This window comes from Alosa pseudoharengus, unplaced genomic scaffold (genome assembly GCF_046254945.1).
Source record: "Alosa pseudoharengus isolate Yale_2024_CS ecotype anadromous, Long Island Sound unplaced genomic scaffold, YU_APseudo_1.1 YU_APseudo_1.1_scf_6, whole genome shotgun sequence".
Taxonomy (NCBI): domain Eukaryota; kingdom Metazoa; phylum Chordata; class Actinopteri; order Clupeiformes; family Clupeidae; genus Alosa; species Alosa pseudoharengus.
Genome location: NW_027468848.1, coordinates 11,607,496 through 11,624,995, shown reverse-complemented (window position 1 = coordinate 11,624,995; position 17,500 = coordinate 11,607,496). Strand labels below are relative to the sequence as shown.

At 44.5% G+C, this 17,500-nt stretch overlaps 3 protein-coding genes across 5 annotated transcripts in view; 1 reads left to right on the top strand and 2 right to left on the bottom strand.

Annotated features, from left to right (window-relative positions):
- Positions 1–2,352, bottom strand: part of pi4kab (phosphatidylinositol 4-kinase, catalytic, alpha b) — a 65,050-nt gene extending 62,698 nt beyond the window's left edge. The window contains exons 1-2 of one of the 2 annotated variants that reach the window (XM_076271235.1): positions 1,850–2,352; positions 231–347 (exon numbers count right to left, since the gene is read on the bottom strand). In XM_076271235.1, the coding sequence (XP_076127350.1) occupies positions 231–347; positions 1,850–1,948 (216 nt within the window). In that variant the 5' untranslated portion in view covers positions 1,949–2,352. The remainder of the gene's footprint in view (positions 1–230; positions 348–1,849) is intronic. The other variant, XM_076271237.1, reaches the window with a different exon arrangement.
- A 644-nt stretch (positions 2,353–2,996) lies between these two features.
- On the top strand, positions 2,997–11,621 carry snap29 (synaptosome associated protein 29). Its single transcript, XM_076270176.1, has 6 exons — positions 2,997–3,047; positions 3,753–4,001; positions 7,393–7,592; positions 8,504–8,589; positions 8,847–8,951; positions 9,356–11,621. The coding sequence occupies exons 2-6, from the start codon at positions 3,756–3,758 to the stop codon at positions 9,511–9,513; spliced, it is 795 nt and encodes a 264-aa protein (XP_076126291.1). The 5' UTR covers positions 2,997–3,047; positions 3,753–3,755; the 3' UTR covers positions 9,514–11,621.
- Positions 11,622–15,159: 3,538 nt separating this feature from the next.
- The window catches only part of LOC143106297 (somatomedin-B and thrombospondin type-1 domain-containing protein), a 31,274-nt gene continuing 28,933 nt past the window's right edge, over positions 15,160–17,500 (bottom strand). For both annotated transcript variants that reach the window (XM_076270554.1, XM_076270555.1), the window contains exon 5: positions 15,160–17,480. In XM_076270554.1, coding sequence (XP_076126669.1) covers positions 17,375–17,480 — 106 coding nt within the window. In that variant the 3' untranslated portion in view covers positions 15,160–17,374. The remainder of the gene's footprint in view (positions 17,481–17,500) is intronic.

Below are 17,500 nucleotides of genomic sequence, written 5' to 3'. Positions count from 1 at the left end.
CTCAGAAGGCTTTACTCTGAACACTTTGAGATGTTCATTGTAGTCATAAACACCAAAACGTTTGAGCACACAACCATATTCTCTCACACACACTGCATGATGGACTTTCATCCTCTCTTACTTTTTTTCTCCCTCTCTCCCTCTCTGCCTGCCTCTATATCCCTCTCTCTCTCTGCCTCTCTTTCACACACACACACACACACACACACACACACACCCCACACACACACCTGGAGGTCCGACTCCACCAGGAAGATGGCCAGGGCGATGACTGCATCCCTGCGGCGGATGTCGAGAGTGAATGCTCCCCGAGAGTCTGATGGACACATGCATAGCAGCTTCTGCACCTATGGGCGAGAGAGAGAAGATGGCAACACCAGGGCATCAGGGAAGGTCATTCAAATCAATTCTAATTTTACTTGTAGCACTAACAAAAAAATTTAATTGTTGACTGACCCAGGGTCAGTGTTCTTTATTTCGAAACTCAGGGATAGCGGTGTGTATTAATATCCCCACAACTCTTCATATCACAAAGGCAAACTGATGCAGAACTACAGGGTAGCAATAATATGAATAGATGGGGTGCCTGTGGGGGCAGAAGGGGGGGGGGGGGACAAAGGTCAGTGCTGTAACCTACTGGTGACTCTGGTTCTACAGTGTGTGTGGATGAAAGGCCACATTTCGAAAATACCCCCCCCCCCATTTGCATTTTATTTAGGCTATTAAATCCTAATTGTCTAGACGACATTGAACGTTAAGTAACGCTAAATTATTTTAATATAATATTGTAGGCTACATTATGCTTATCGTTATTTCCCAAACGAATATGTGATAGGCTACCCATATAACTGGATAACCAAATAATATAAATGCATAGTTTCGTTGGTCAACGGTGTCGCAGCTAAAATCTCCCAATGGATCTGCGCTTTAGCGCTTTAGACCAACCTGTTGGAAAGCGCGAGACAGCTTAGCAAGTACTTCATCGATCAGCCTGTCAAAAAGTTTTGACAGCTGGTCTACACATGATAACGATCATACAGAACGGGACATTAATTAGTTAATGGTGCATGGGCCACAACGGTGGGTAGACTATACAGCACTCTTCAAACTGCATCCCCAGTGACTGGTTTTCGCTCAGCCAAGAAGCAGCAGTAGCAGTAGGCTACACCACCGACGTATCCATGGCAAGCAAGCACTGCAGTGCGCAACATTTTGAAGTGCGAATGATTATCTAATCGCTGACTAAAAATATCGGCTGATCGATGCCGACAACCCCCGCTTCAGAAAAAACTTGAATTGACTTGCAGCGTTAGCGCGGGTTCTAACACGCAGAAATATGTCTTTGTTGTGCGTGCGTTTGACAAGGTTTTACAAGGGGGGCGGTGACAGCCACTACATATTTCAGTGAATCACAACAAAAATCACCTTTAATTACCTCCACATCATATAGCCTATTGTAGGCTAATAGAGAGCCCTTTTCTTTCATCACGTTTAATTAATTGTCTGTAAACTAATGCAACCAGAGACATGCAGTTAAATTGCTACACTATACAGGCTATCCACCAATTAAGGGTAGCTTCTTCCCATGTCAACACATGCTAACACACACACAATCTCATTTCAGAAAAGAAACAATGCACCATAACCTGCGTTAATTGTCTTGTTAGTTGTTTTGATAGTCTATCTCGGGGGTAGCCCATTTAAGCTGACATTAAACACGTGCAGTGTAGCCTGCACTGGACACTGACACTGTCTTTTTCACAGTGGAGTGAATTGGAGAGACTTTACGCAACATATCTGTTGACAGTAGCCTACAAATTAAATGTCTGATGCAAGCAAAACATCTCACCTTTTCTATAGGCGCTGGTCGGTGCGCGGCCAGGGACCGGGCGAGCGAAAGAACTGTATTAAAATAGAAGCCTCTAGTTCCCCCTCCTTTCGCCGACATGTTTACTCTCTTCCACCTCCCAAATGAGAAAGTTCGGAAAACGCAAGAGAATGGCACAAATGTAGCAGCACAGGCACGCAAACAGTAATACGGCAAGTCTGAGGGAACACGCAGTACACAATTGCCAAAAGAACTTGATGCAGCAGAGCTTTTCAGCGCGGTAGAGCTGGGTACTGTTGCCTAATGCGATGCGTAGCCTGTAGGATATTTTGGCACTGACAGTTGGCCGTTTGGTTCACTTTGTGTGTGTGTGTGTGTGTGTGTGTGTGTGTGTGTGCAATGTAAGCGACTTCTCACATGAAGACAGCATCCCCATGGTAGGCCTATTTAAATGAGATTGCATCTCTGCAATTGCAAAACTGCTCGTGAGATCATGACTCCAACTCGGCGCCCATTGACATGTTCGATTAGCCGCCTTTCCCTCTGGTTTTTAGGTTATCGTAGCCTACAAGAGCCTATGCCTTTATTTGTTGTCCTACTACTACGACATATCGCCACAGATCAAAGATAGGGACGTGTGCTGGGAACCCTTCGTCAAATAAACTGGTTCGACTTGACAGATATGTTTGTCCGTCTTTGGCCTCCAGATGTCAGATTTCTGCGAACAACTTATTCTGCCTTTCTCCACCCATTTCAACTCAACTGTTGGCTTTGTTCAAAATGCTTCGCTCCCTCCTGTGACAGGCCAAAGGTTTGCGTTAGTGTTACACCGTGTTCATAAGAAATGTCTCTCAAATAGGCTACCCGAAATAAATGAATAGCAAAGGCCAAAAGAACTTCGTTCAAAAAAGTTCCATAGGCTACAATGTCTGCGAAAGTCAAAACCGAAAAAAATATTTTACAAATAAATAAATATGACAAAATGAATAACCGAACTTCATTATAGCCTATAGCTACACAGGTGTTGACAGTCTAGAGGTTCCACGTGTTTAGTAATCTTGTTTACAACAAACATAAAATCATAATCCGGCCATTATTTTTATTATTGTGTGAACACACCCACTTGTCTAGCTGACGTCAGAGATCAGACAGGAAACTGATCCAGAAGCGCAGTCAGCTGACGGCACAGGCGAAAACAGCAGCATCTGTTCTAGGAAAGGTAACGTTATGTCTGATAATATCTTCGAAGGACCCGTTGATTTAAAAAAAAAGTGACACTTCGTCGTTTTGTTAATCAACATCTGAAGTTTGATTGCTGCTGTACATTGTGAACTGTAGATAACTGCCTGGATACCTTACGTTAGCTTTGAAGCTCGCTAGCACTTAGCCGTAGTCTGTAGTTGAGTAACCTTTGAAGTTTCAGCTTCCAAGTCGCAAGGTGACAGTCGTGCTTGATTAGGCTGGACAGCATTATTCGGAAGTTAGGAAATGTATTTTTACGTCTGTTTTAAACATGTCGAGATCATGCCGTGAAGGCTGGATCTCAGTTTAGTTCTAGCTAGCACTAATGTTATTAACCTCCGCCCAAATTTGAAGCTAATATTAGGCTACTTAGCATGTGAGTAAACAAGTAGCTTCTAGGTAGATTGTGGAGTAGTGGGCAACTTTGAGTGAAACTGGTCGCTGTTATGTAATTTAACCTGGCAAGTTAGTTAACCTTACATGACGGACGCAAATACTTGTTGGCAAGAAGACAGACTAACTTTGAGGTAGTTTGATATGACACTGGGCCTGACTTGTAACTCGAGCATTGTGAGTTGTAAACAGGACACTTCGCTAGAGCTCGCTTCTAACCGCTGTCGCTTATAGACACTAATAATAATAATAATATCCAGCACATTCACTGAAGTCCTGCAATTTACAGAGAATGGCGTACCCAACATCCCACAACCCGTTTGCCGATGATGACGAGGAGGAGACGACCGCCTCCCGATCAAGAGGTGGTTTCAACTTTGACGACGACCCAGCCGAAAGCCGCATGACCGAGGCCGAGCGTCGACAGAGGCATCTCCAGCAGGAGGTCATGCGGACGGCGCAGTCGGCCGTGGACAGCAGCAACAGGTCGCTTGGACTTATCTATGAGTCAGAGAAAGTCGGCACAGAGACGGCAGAGGTAATAACGCCTACTGTTTGTCTACACGTTATGGTTATGGTTATGGTTTCAAGGATTTTTATTTGTCAACATACATAGAGATACTGTTGTAAGACATGTAGTGAATTAGCATTTAGCTGCTCAACTTTCATGTGCATAGTGTCTAATAAGGATAAACAACAATATTTAAAATAATTTAATATATAGATTGAGAGAGAGAAAGTGGTAAAATTGCAGTGTGTGTAAGTGCAGTATGGCAAGTTCATATAATGTAGTTTAAAGAGTTGTATGTGTGTTATGGATGCACATGGCTTGAAAGAAACTCCTCTTCAGTCTTTCTGTTATAGCCCTGTGGGAACAGAGACATCAGCCTGACCTCAGTGTTTTAAACAGTCCATTGTCAGTCAGGGTGTGAAATGTCCTTTATTTATTGTTATTGTTGTGGTTAGGCATAGCCTACTTAGCAGAGGCTTTATCCAAAGTCAGGTACACCTATAATAACAAAAAACAATACACTAACATTGTAAAAGCATAAAAGTAGACAATTAACAAGAACAAAAAATACCTTCAATAGAGGCCTAGCTTCTCAGCTTGGTTTGTATAGTTGTTATGTTCCTCTTTGGTTCCTTGCATGTTACTTTTTTAGTTTTGGCATTGTCATGTTTTTTTTTTTTTTTTGAGTTCTGGATGAAGGTGAAACCCTTTGGTCAAGTTGCTGACTCAGGCACACACACACACACACACACACACACACACACACACACACACACACACTCACAGGTCCACCAGAGGAGCACATCCTGTACTGCACCCTCATCCTCTCCTGTTATTTTAACACACTCTAGATGTGTGTGTGTGTGTGTGTGTGTGTGTGTGAATGAAATTCCGCAATTACCGGACAAATAACTATTGCCGATGTGAAATAACAAGTGACGACAAGGCGAGAGAGAGAGAATCACCAGCTGTCTGCACATGACTTCACTTCAGTGTGCAGTTTGTGTCTGGTAGTAGATGGCAGACAGTTGCTAATCTTTTCGCCGCCATTGTTATGTGGACCGACCAAGAATTAGTCACATCAGCGTTTCAACTATCAACATAGCCTTTTTTAAACTGCATGCACTAAGGCAAAACATATACTAAGGTTATCTCTCTGCTGATATAGGCTAGGCCTATCATTTCATGTCTGAACAAACAATCAAGGGTTGTTTTAATGTTGTGAAGCAGACATAGAACCATAGATCTCTGTGTGCAGCTTTGCTTATCAGCCTCGTGAGCTTTACATGACCTTAACCTCACATGACTTTAAGAAGCACTTTCTGGGCCCCGGCCGTGGCGCGACTGGCTGGGGCACCTGCACCGTACGCCGGCGACCCGGGTTCAATTCCCGCCCCGTGATCCTTTCCGGATCCCACCTCGACTCTCTCTCCCACTCGCTTCCTGTCATTCTCCACTGTCCTATCTCATTAAAAGGCATAAAAAGACTAAACACAACTCCCGACCCCTCTACATGACATATTAGTCATTAACATGACATATTGGCAAAGGTAATAGATGTGTCAGTCAAGGCAGTTTTTACCAGCAAACTGAATAGGTTGCATTACTCACTCACAGCCTGAAAAGTGTTGTACGGGGGGCTCTGTGGCACAACAGGCTACAGCATATGGGCCCAAGTGCCCACGGGGACCCAGGTTCAAATCCGACCTGCGGTCATATCCTGGTCCCACCCCATCTCTCTCTCCCACTTACGTCCTGTCTCACTCTTCACTGTCCTATACAAATAAAGGCAAAAAGCCCAAAAAATATACTTAAAAAAAAAAAAAAAAGTGTTGTAACTGAAGTGCCCACTTCTGCCCCTGAAGAGGGAAGGAATGAAAGCAGAATGGGTAGTGCTGTTGTCCTTTTTGTTAGCTCACAACAACACCGGGCATTATTTCGGCCGGGATTACACTGGAAATAACCAAGCGGCAGCGGTAAGAGTAACGTGACACTCAGACCATAATAAGTTCTGTCTCGTTCCTTAGTAACACAAACGGTTTGCCTAAACTGAATATTGAATACTCTCGTGTTGTGCTCAGCTTGTTCAACGCTAGCGTTCCGCTGCCGAACCGTAGAGAACAATAGGAAACCTGCCGCTGCCGAACCGTAGAGAACAATAGGAAACCTGCCGCTGCAGAACCATAGAGAACAATAGGAAACCTGCCGCTTGCCGCTGGCCAGTGTGATCCCTGCCTTAGTGCTCAGTTTATAACATAACAATATGTTTATTCACATTCACCTGTGTTGGAACCTCTGTGTCTTATCTGCCTGTTGTGTAAGCACACATGTTTTATTTCAGGTCTTCAGGCAGACCTTCCTCAGGCAAAGCCAAAACAACCCCACACTAGCTGACAGAAATCTTATTTTGCTGAGTGTGTGCAGGACTTTCTTCTCAGAGTGTAGGCCCATTGCTGTGGTGAACGAGCTGTCAGAGAGACTGACGTAATTCTACCAAACAGCAGGTGTTTCCTGTTGCCTGAGTGGTTTCACAACTACTACTGCTACTACTACATTCTCTCTCTCTCTCCTTTCTTTCTTTCTTTCTTTCTTTCTTTCATTCGTTCTTTCTTTCGTTCTTTCTTTCTCTCTGTCATTGTGGTTATTAGCTGACTGGACTTGTCTATTAGCTGACTGGACTTGAGTGTTTATATAATGGGCCAAATTGGCCTTCTTTCTTTCTTTCTTTCTCTTTCTTCCCTTTTATTTCCTTTTGTCACCATGCAGTCTATACTGTGACTGGACAGTGCATTGTGCAAGACTTCATAGACCTTCCCCTATTAGACCTCATTCCCAGCCCCTTTCTCACTGTACAGTACTGCGGCACTACCCTGGGAATCCAGAGTTCTCGTGGAAGCATTTGCTCAGCGAGAGACTCTGGCAACGAGTAATGATGCACGTAACTTGCATCTCGGGGAACCAATCACATCTGTGTTATCCAATCGACGTAGTATTATCCAATTGTATCAAAGACTGGAATCAGTCAGTCAGTCAGTCAGCAGTTGATCGTATAGTGTAGTGTGTATTGCGTGCAGTGAGATTTTCAAATGCGTGCTTGGTGCCGCCCACGAGTTGGGCCATTATGTTATTCGTGGCCAGACCCTTAATCTTTCAGATTGGCTCTGGTCCTCCAGGCTACTGCAGCACTGCAACGGCTGTGAATGTGAGAGTGTTTGCCTGGGAGTTTGTAGTGTGTGTGTACGTGTGTAGGCGCACGCACACGCATGTGTGTTTCATCATGTGCTTCCCCCGATGACTCCCTTTCTCTGTGGCAAACATCTGCATTATCTTGCTGCGACTCTCCCTTACACTCTCTTGTTCTTGGCCTGATCATCTGCTCCGTGTGTGTGTGTGTGTGTGTGTGTGTGTGTGTGTGTAGGAGCTGATGCGTCAGGGCGAGGCCCTGAAGCGGACGGAGCGCATGGTGGACAACATGGAGCAGGACATGCGGACTAGCCAGCGCCACATCAACAGCATCAAGAGTGTGTGGGGCGGCCTGGTCAACTACTTCAAGGCCAAGCCCGAACCCGCCAAACCTCCTCAGAGGGACCAGCCCACGGGATACCAAGCCAACAGCAAGTACGCATCCTTGCGCTGTGTGTGTGTGTGTATGTGTGTGTGTGTGTGTGTGTGTGTGTGTGTCTGTGTCTGTGTCTGTGTCTGTGTCTGTGTGTGGTGTCTGTGTCTGTGTGTGGTGTCTGTGTCTTTGTCTGTGTGTGTGTGTGTGTGTGTGTGTGTGTGTCTCTGATATGAGAGCGAGACCCCAGAGAGACTTGCCTGAGGGATACCAGGCTAGCAGAAAAAGAGGCTGACTTCAGTGTGTCTGTATGTGACCCCGAACTGCTGTGTCTAGTGCTTTTACTCTCTGTGTATGGGATTGTTTGTGTGATCTCACATTCCCCATGTCTGTCTGCCAGTTTGCCCTCTGTTAGTGTGTCTGTGTGAATTGCTTATTGTGTGCATGTATCTGTGCATCTCCTTGTCTTCTGTGTGTGTGTGTGTGTGTGTGTGTGTGTGTGTGTGTGTGTGTGTGTGTGTGTGTGTGTGTGTGTGTGTGTGTGTGTGTGTGTGTGTGTGTGTGTGTGTGTGTGTGTGTGTGTGTGTTAGCGTGCATGCCTGAGTGCGTTCATGTGAGAGCACGTGTGTTGAACATCACTTCATATATCTTGGTGTGTTTGTGAGTGAGTCTTTGTGTAAATGTGAGTATGTTTGTAGGACTTCTTGTCCAAGTGGTATGTAAGATCAGTGACCTCTCACCCTTGACCCCTAGCATCAGCAGTCTGTCATAAAACAAGTGGCTGGCTGACCCTGCTAAATCACCTCTAGGAAAACAGGAAGGAGAAAGGCCTGTGGAATGTGTGGCCAGCCCCCTTGTGGAGTTGTGGGGTGCAGTGAGTCGATTTGACCACTAGAGGGCAGCAGACACCTGCAGGTCGCGATGCTGTGCTATTTACTTCATGCTTCTCCCTTTTGATGTGACATTTATCCAGGCTCCAGGACGCCCTATCGGAAAGTAAACAACAAGAGGACCGGTATGAGGCCAGCCATCCCAACCTACGGAAACTGGACACATCTGGTAAATAAGTGAACACACACACACACACACACACAAACACAAACACACACACACACACACACACACACACACATGCTGGAACTCACTTGCTCATTCAGTAGATCTCTCTGACACAACATCTTAAAATGCATAGTTGTGCATACACTTGCACAGGGTTGCGGTTGCCCGGTTAAAAGCTGAAAATTATTAAATGCTGAGTGTATTCATTTCCAAGCACCTGTTGGTTTCTACAGTTATATAGTATGTCTATCCAATAGGATTTGGCGCTTCAGCTGCATCAAATGACACTCCGTCCAATCAGAATGGCTATTCTAAGAACAGACACCTACAAGCTGCCCATGAAAAACTGGATGACAACTTGGGTAAGTCATACACACACAACCTGGGTAAGATACACATACACCCTTAGTAAGTCATACACATACACACAGCCTCGGTAAGTCACACACACATTTCCATGGACATGCTTGGGGAGTAAAAATGAAGAATACTTCTGGTGTCATAGTCGTAACATGTCTTTTGTCTTTGCCCATATTGACCTGACGGTCACTTTAAAACAACATTTTTATTTTGAGATTTTAAGAACCTATTCGTTTGGCTTTATGCATGTCTATTTAGCTTATAGAACTTGTTATAACTTCTTCCATATTTGTGTGTGTGTGTGTGTGTGTGTGTGTGTGTGTGTGTGTGTGTGTGTGTGTGTGTGTGTGTGTGTGTGTGTGTGTGTGTGTGTGTGTGTGTGTGTGTGTGTGTGTTGCGGGCCCAGATGAGATGTGTTCGGGCCTGAGCCGGCTGAAGAACCTGGGTCTGGGCCTGCAGTCTGAGATCGACGACCAGGACGTGTCTCTGGACTCACTGCTCAACAAGGTGGACAACATGGACGGACGCATCAGCTCCACCAACCGCCAGCTCAAAAAACTATAAACAACAACACACACAAACAAACAAAACAGAACTCTGTCAGGGCCAATGTCAGCCCAGTGCACACACTATGTGCCGGACATATTGTGCACACACACACACACACACACACACACACACACACACACACACACACACACATATCCACACAAGAAAACTGTATTCATGCACAAGTCCTTAATCACTCAACTCAAGTTTTTTTTATCTTGTTTCTTGTGAAGGGAGTGTGTATGTTGAGGGGTGGTGTGATATTGATGTCTGTCTGTGTGTTTGTTTGTGAGTGAATGGATGGTATAAGACTGGATTGCGGGATTTGCTGTGAATTTGAAGTTGTTTTGAAGAGAGCCATTGTTTTTGTTTGTTTGTGTGAATGTACAGTAGTCTGTCATGAGAGGTTCTACAGTATCTCATAATATTCATCATGTAATAGAGTTGAAACTTTGTGGCCTAAACAAGCAAGAACTCTGTTTCTCTGTCTGTCTTTCTCTCTCTCCTGTTGTCTCTCACTATTTCACTCTCCATCTCTCACACACATACATACACACACACTTGTACACACACACCAAACTTCTTTATCACTCAGCAGTCAGCACATGTGTCACCGTAACTAAACTTAACCATCTCGAGCTTGAGCTGCATGACTTTCAGCCCACTTTGTGTCTTTTCTATGCTCAAGCATTCCAGCTAGCCGGTGGCTGTGCTAGTGTGTAGTCTGGCATTGTCATAACCGCTGCAGCTAGCCGGTGGCTGTGCTAGTGTGTAGTCTGGCATTGTCATGACCGCTGCAGCTAGCAACTGTGCTAATGTGTAGTCTGGCATTGTCATGACCGCTGCAGCTAGCAACTGTGCTAATGTGTAGTAGTCTGGCATTGTCATAACTGCTGCAGCTAGCGGCCATGCTAATGTGTAGTAGTCTGGTATTGTCATAACTGCTGCAGCTAGCGGCCATGCTAATGTGTAGTAGTCTGGCATTGTCATAACTGCTGCAGCTAGCGGCCATGCTAATGTGTAGTAGTCTGGCATTGTCATAACTGCTGCAGCTAGCGGCCATGCTAATGTGTAGTAGCCTGGCATTGTCATGACTGCTGTAGATAGTGTAGCACTGTCTCATTCTGTCTGGGTCTTGGAGCCTTGTGTCTATACTATGCTGTCTGGAGGGGGACTCCCCTTATGTCGTCCCATCTCCAGCCTGCACTGAACCTGGCCTAGCTATGGCCCGCACCTGGTTCGCAGTCAACCCCTGTCTGGGTCAAAGGTCAACTCAGTTCTCTGTCAAATTCCTCAAATCAAATCCAAGGAATTAAATTGAATTGAATTAAAATTCAAACTAGATTTATTTTTTTCTAATTTTATTGGCTAGTTTGTGTTGCCAGCTCATTTCTAGTTGTAAAGCGACTTGACAGCTATGGGCCACATCAGGGCTAGATTTGATTCTCTTGCCTGGGATTGATTTGCCAGCTGTATTGGCTAATCAATTCGTGTTGCCAAATCATGTCTAGTCGTAAAGCCCGCTTTCCGCACGGCTACTGGGGAGGCCCTATGATCAGTGTGGGAACACCTGTACTTACTGCCCACTGCACAGCTGTACTTATGCCATTGTTGAGCTCACTGAACTCGACCTTGTGGAAAGGTGTGTCTGTCTGTCTGTGTGTGTGTGTGTGTGTGTGTGTCTGTGTCTGTGTCTATGTAAGCATTCATGTGTGTGCCAGAGAGAGAACCACACATACTGACCATCTGCCTTTACGCTGTCCCCGCCCTCACACAGTACTGAGGTGGTGGGTTCTTCCATAAACTCCTGGCCCCTTTGCCCATTGTTTTATACCTGTTTGTTACGTTTAATGTTATTTGGTGGACTTTAGTCTGTCACCCCTGGGCTGCTGTACACTGTAATGTAGGGAGATTATCTTGAGAACTAAAACTTTGTGGGAAAAACCTTCAGTCAAGTTAATTTCATTCATTTTTTTATTGGGTCAGATTTTTCATCCATCGCTTGCTCCCCATATGTATTTCAGATGGCAAAATGTATGTTGTAAAATGTGTTTTCAATGAATGAATGAATGAACAAACGAAAAAAGAGATACAACAGTAATAAAACATGTATTATACTTTTATGACTGTTGATAATTGTCGTTTTTCATTTCGGCCTTAAGCCTTTGTGCTTACATCTCTAGTCGTTTCCAGAACTTTAATGTCAAGTAAAATAGGCACATTCTGAGTGGCTTAAACGTTTGCTAACGCTACCAGTCTATGATTATTCCTACAAATTGAAAGGTTATCATTTTTTCCAAATCCAAATTCTAATATGTAGGACACTGTTAGGTAAATTACCTAAAGGAAGCTCTTTTAAAAAAAAAATCTTGCGCTATGTTCTCTGAGGTAGATTACACTATTTGACCTTAAATTCATTGTTTTCTCTAACCACGTCAACCAACGGCGCGCACACCGCTAGCGCGCACCGCTATTCATTATCATTCCTGCCTACCAGGCCAGCTGCACGCGGACACCTAGGCTCTCATTACCGCCGCGTGATGAATGTGGCGCGCGAACAGCTGGTTTCACTGGACGGCGGCCGGTAAAAGCGGTGTTTAGGTTGTCCACACATCAGTGGACAAACACGATATAGACGCTATGCCCTTAATTAAGCCCATAGGTCAGAGTCTGTTACATAAGTGCAATGTCGAAGAAATGCACAGAGAGGGAAAACCCGCCGCTATGACCTCGTGTATTGCTCAACCATCGGACGCTGGTATTTTACATCATCTGCAAAGGAATGCGCTCTCACGCCCGCTCACGCACATTTAGCACCAACATTGGGGTATTCGTTAACACTCCAGCAGAAGAATGTGGCCAAATTATAATGGACATGGTCAGGTCTACTTTTTGAAATATCTACATTTAAAAAGAGAGAATTACATAGGGTGTTGTAGCCTATTTTTCTAAATTCATACATTGCAGCCTATCATCTGTAATGACTGAACAATGAAAATTCCCTAACCTAAAATACAAAAGATATACATGAGACACTGTACCCAACAGGTAGCCCTTAAATTGCCGTCACTCGCGTCCTGTACTGTGGGTCCCGTGGCCACCGTTTGTTTTTATTTTATTCCGCTCAGCTGTCTTGGTGTGGCCAGACAGTGTCCATCCCATGACAAAGGGGCGGAATGTCCCTCTTTTCAAACACTCTAATCCCACAAACGTCTGCTGTCAGGAATCATTAGGGCAACAGGCCAAAGACATGGCTTTCCTGCCACCACACACACACACACAGACACACACACTCTCTCTCACACATACACACACTCATACACACACGACTGGGGATATGTAAACTACACATACGCAAACACACACACACATACGCACACACTCTCTCACACATACACACACTCATACCCACACGACTGCGGATATGTGAACTACACGTACACATACACGCACACACACAAACACACACGCTCAGGGCAAAGATCAATTTCTCTAGTCATGCATGACAACACCCACGTTTTCACAGGCCAAAGAAAATCCACTGCTCATACCTCACACAGACAAACACACACATGCACACACAAACTCATACACTGGTAATGGTCAGACCTGCTGTCACCGTTGGAGGATTTGATAATAGGGAGTGATCTGGGGGCTGAGGGCTGATGCCACGCCCTGGCATAATAAAGAGTTGTGCTGACTTCAGAGAGCTTTGTGTGTGTGTGTGTGTGTTTGTGTGCATGCGTGTATGTGTGTGTGTGTGTGTGTGTGTCTATGTCTGTGTTTTCTGTCTGTCAAGAGCTGTCTCTTCTCTTCCTTCTGTCTCTCTCTTTCTGTGTGTGTGCACGCGTGTCTTTGTCTCTGGAGAGAAAGAGTGTGTGTGTGTGTGTGTGTGTGTGTGTGTGTGTGTGTGTGTGTGTGTGTGTGTGTGTGTGTGTGTTTGTTAAGCCAGAAATAACAGGGTGGTGTATTTATGTGTGATCCCAGATAAAAGCTGATTCTGGTCAGAAGCCTGGTCCAAATTCCCTCCAAACTCAACAGCCGCATATCAGTACACTTTTTACATGCAAAGACCCCCTATTTTCAGCCGCATATCAGTACACTTTTTACATGCAAAGACCTTTTTACAGTCGCATATCAGCACACTTTTTACATGCAAAGACCCCCTATTTACATTTTTCGATCGCTTTAATGCTTGCGTAAACTCTTACATCACGTTGTCAACCTGTGACAGTTAACACACAGGTCTAAACAGAATCACCCTGGCCAAAATGACAAATTTCGCTTGCAAAAGACTTTAGAGTAAGAGCCCTAATGTGACATGTGAAAAGCCTTCTGTCCACTGTGCCTTAGAGTGTAAATAATATGAAACTGTAATAGGTAACTAGTGTAACTTACACAAACAAATACCTCTGCTAAACAAGCATTGTGTAAGAGTAGCGGAATGACATCCTTATGCCCAGCTGTGTTGCCTCCTCTCCTACTTGTCTAACAGGAGTAATTCAGGGAACACATAGAGAATGTGAAGAATTCCACAAAACACATGTTAAAGGGTTGCTCCATATGCATGTGGTACGTATGTGTGCGTGTGTTCATGTGTGTGTGTCTGTGTATGTGTGTGTGTCCGCATGTGTGTCTGTGTGCCTATTTGTGTTTGTGTCTGTGCCTGTATGGATGTGTGTGCATGTGTGTTTGTGTGTGTGTGTCAGTGTATGTGTGTGTTCTTGTGTGTCTGTGTGCGTTTGTGTGTGTGTCAGTGTATGTGTGTGTGCTTGTGTGTCTGTGTGCCTATGTGTGTTTGTGTCTGTGTGTGCCTGGGTGTGTGTGTGTTTGTGCCTGTATGGGTGTGTGTGCGTGTGTTTGTGCCTGTATGGGTGTGTGTGCATGTGTGTGCTTGTGTGTCTGTGTGCCTATGTGTGTTTGTGTCTGTGTGTGCCTGGGTGTGCGTGTGTTTGTGCCTGTATGGGTGTGTGTGCGTGTGTTTGTGCCTGTATGGGTGTGTGTGCGTGTGTTTGTGCCTGTATGGGTGTGTGTGCATGTGTGTTTGTGCCTGTATGGGTGTGTGTGCGTGTGTGTATGTGTGTCTGTGGGAAAGTCAGGGCCTCTTTTGTAGCCCTAATGACTGCATTGGGACTCTGAAATGGCTGCTTTGGTGGACATACCTGGGGCAGCGTAAACGGCGGGTAATTGGTGGGCAGACGCCACACAGGGACCATAAGACACGCACACACAGATGGCAAGTGGTGGAGCCCACAGATACATCTCCACCAATCTCCCAAAGCATTTAATTACTGCTTTCTCCACGTCCATTCATCTATTTCCTGTTGTCCTACATGCTCTTATTTAGTAAACACGTTTATTCAGGCCCAGAGTACTCATTTGGCACACGCTTTTATTAGAGTGTGTTCATTTGCCTGTCACTTTCATTGTATGTGCCAGCAGTACAGTGTATGTATGTATATTGTCAGCGTGTGTTCCTTTACACAGGTAAAGTTGCTGTTAGCGCCTTTATTAGCCGCTTAAGCAATAGAAACATTGACTAACCTTGATCTTCAGATGCTGAAATGTGCAGAAGGGTGGACTGCTTTGTAACACCTTGCCTCTGAAGTGGCTTAGAGTCAAAATACTGATCAGAAACAGTGTTTGTAACAGCATATTTTATTGATTAACATTATAAGAGTCGGTTTGTAGTGTAACAGCATATGTATTTTTGAATAACATTATAAGTGAAGTCACACCTGTAGACCTGTTCAGATATAATCCTGAACAATGGATTTATGTATGAACAAAAGTATACCCTTTTTAAGAGTGTTCACACCAAGAACTATAACGATAAAACATATCGTACTCGTTGATATGAATGACTACGTTTACACATAAACTGTAACAATAACAATATGAAGAACAATATCGTTGGGGATCACCTTCAGAGCGATTTTGAGAATGATACAAAGCTAAAAGCCAATCAGAACTCATCACATTTTAGCCATCAAATTCATTAACACAAGGAGACTTTGCTTATCGTTGGTCAGTGTGGACGCTTTTATCGTTATGGTTATAGGTATCGTTATAGTTAACGGTTCCTGGTGTGCACTGCCCTTAACAGTATTTCTATTAAGAGAGTGTGTGTGTGTGTGTGTGTGTGTGTGTGTGTGTGCGTGCGTGCGTGCGTGCGTGTGCGTGCGTGTGTGTGTATGTACGTGTGCATGCACGTGCACACAAGTGTGTCCCGTACTCTAGTGAAAGATTTGGTTCTGGGACAGTTTTTTCTACATGGCTTTCACTGATTCCAGTAGGATAACAAACAAGAAAAAAAAGATAAGGTAAGGTAAGGCAGGTACAGGACTCTACTCTCTCTTTTGCTCTTGCTATCAAGCTGCAGGTTCCAGATCTTTCTTTCTACTGCATTTCCATCATCGTAGATCACACTACATGATTTTACAGACACCGACAGATTTTGGAAGTCGCCAACGAAAGCCCCAGATAGGAGGCAAATCAGCGCTTACTTGGCGATTACCGATCACTATGTGTGAACTCTTCAAAGACATGCTCCGTGAGGCCTGACAATGTGTCACGGACCACGACTGGAAAGCTAAATAAGCAGGCTAGACATCTGGAGAAGTCGCTTATGATGGCAACGAGCTACAGCCAGGCAAATAGTTTCACTTATAAAGGGCTGTTAACAACAGGAACAAAAACTACACAGGCAACCGTAACTATAACCACATGAGCGTCCACACTGACAAACGATAGACCAAAGATAGTCTCTCATGTTGATAAAGATGATTTTTTAATTTGATGGATCCTCGTTGGCTGTCAGTTTTTTTTATCGTTTTTAAAAACACTCTGAGAGTGATCACCAACGATATCGTTCTTAATGTTAATGTTAATGTTATCGTTATATAGTATGCAATGTGGACGTTGTCATTCATATCAACTAGAGCAAAACTTCTATCCTTTTTAAGTTTTTGCTGTTATCATTATATGCTGCGTTCCTGGTGTGAACGGCCCTTAACCCAGCCGGACCCGACAAAGCTGGAGCTGACGGCCCACAGCTGGCCCTGATCTGGCCCACACGTGGCGCTGATACGGCCTAGATCTGGCCCACATGTGGTGCTGATATATGGCCCAGATCTGGTCCAGACGCTGCTTCGATCTGAGAAGCAAAGTACATGCTGTACAGGTCCTGCAACCTCACCTGGTCCTACGTGCTGAGCTCTCTGAAATGACTTTGGATTTTGATAGAACAGAATACAATAACAAAACACACAACACAAGACAACACAACAGTACATATAAACATACAAACTGCGCTGTCACATCGAGTTCCCAAAGAACAATCCACAAGTCAAGTGCACGTGTCACACACAGTCAAAATGTTGCCACAAACACACATTCATTCAGACACATGCCAAACATTCCAAAATGACAAACACATAAAAAAAACAGGTGTACAAAGACATACAGTATTCAGATACACAATGAGTGGATGTATAAATCAAAAAAAAAAAATAGTAATAATTTCATAATAATTGTACATAACATATATTTAAAGGCAACAGAATCATAGGAGGTAGATAGCAGGGGCCAGGATGAAAACAGAAATGGGGCTATCATTGTGTTCTCGTGGAACGTGATTCTAAATACCGGTACTTTATAAAAAAAGTGTTACAATACTTATGATTGGGGTAATAGAAGTGTAGTGTAACATGAGCGTAATCAGAGACTGGAGAGATACCAACCCCACTTGTCTCCAAATGGTAGCCTCCCAACGTTTCTGGATGAGCTATTATTGGTTAACAGGGAGCCATGTGGCAGTACCATGTCTCTTTATGTGAGATGTGGGGGATGTAGGGGGGTTTGGGAGCATTTCTGCTCAGACAAACAGCACGGAGTGCGGAGGGCAGCGGCACTTTTCAACCAGCGACTCTCTCACCCAGGAACCATGGCAACCAGGTGCAGATGCAGCAGTCCAGAATGTTCTGGAATGGCACAGATGACA

Excerpts from the sequence above, each read along its gene's own strand:
- snap29 (XM_076270176.1), top strand. The coding sequence starts at position 3,756 with ATGGCGTACCCAACATCCCACAACCCGTTTGCCGATGATGACGAGGAG. Across the intron at positions 8,590-8,846 it reads ACGGAAACTGGACACATCTG|GATTTGGCGCTTCAGCTGCA; the intron begins GTAAATAAGTGA and ends TCTATCCAATAG. Across the intron at positions 8,952-9,355 it reads AAAACTGGATGACAACTTGG|ATGAGATGTGTTCGGGCCTG; the intron begins GTAAGTCATACA and ends TTGCGGGCCCAG.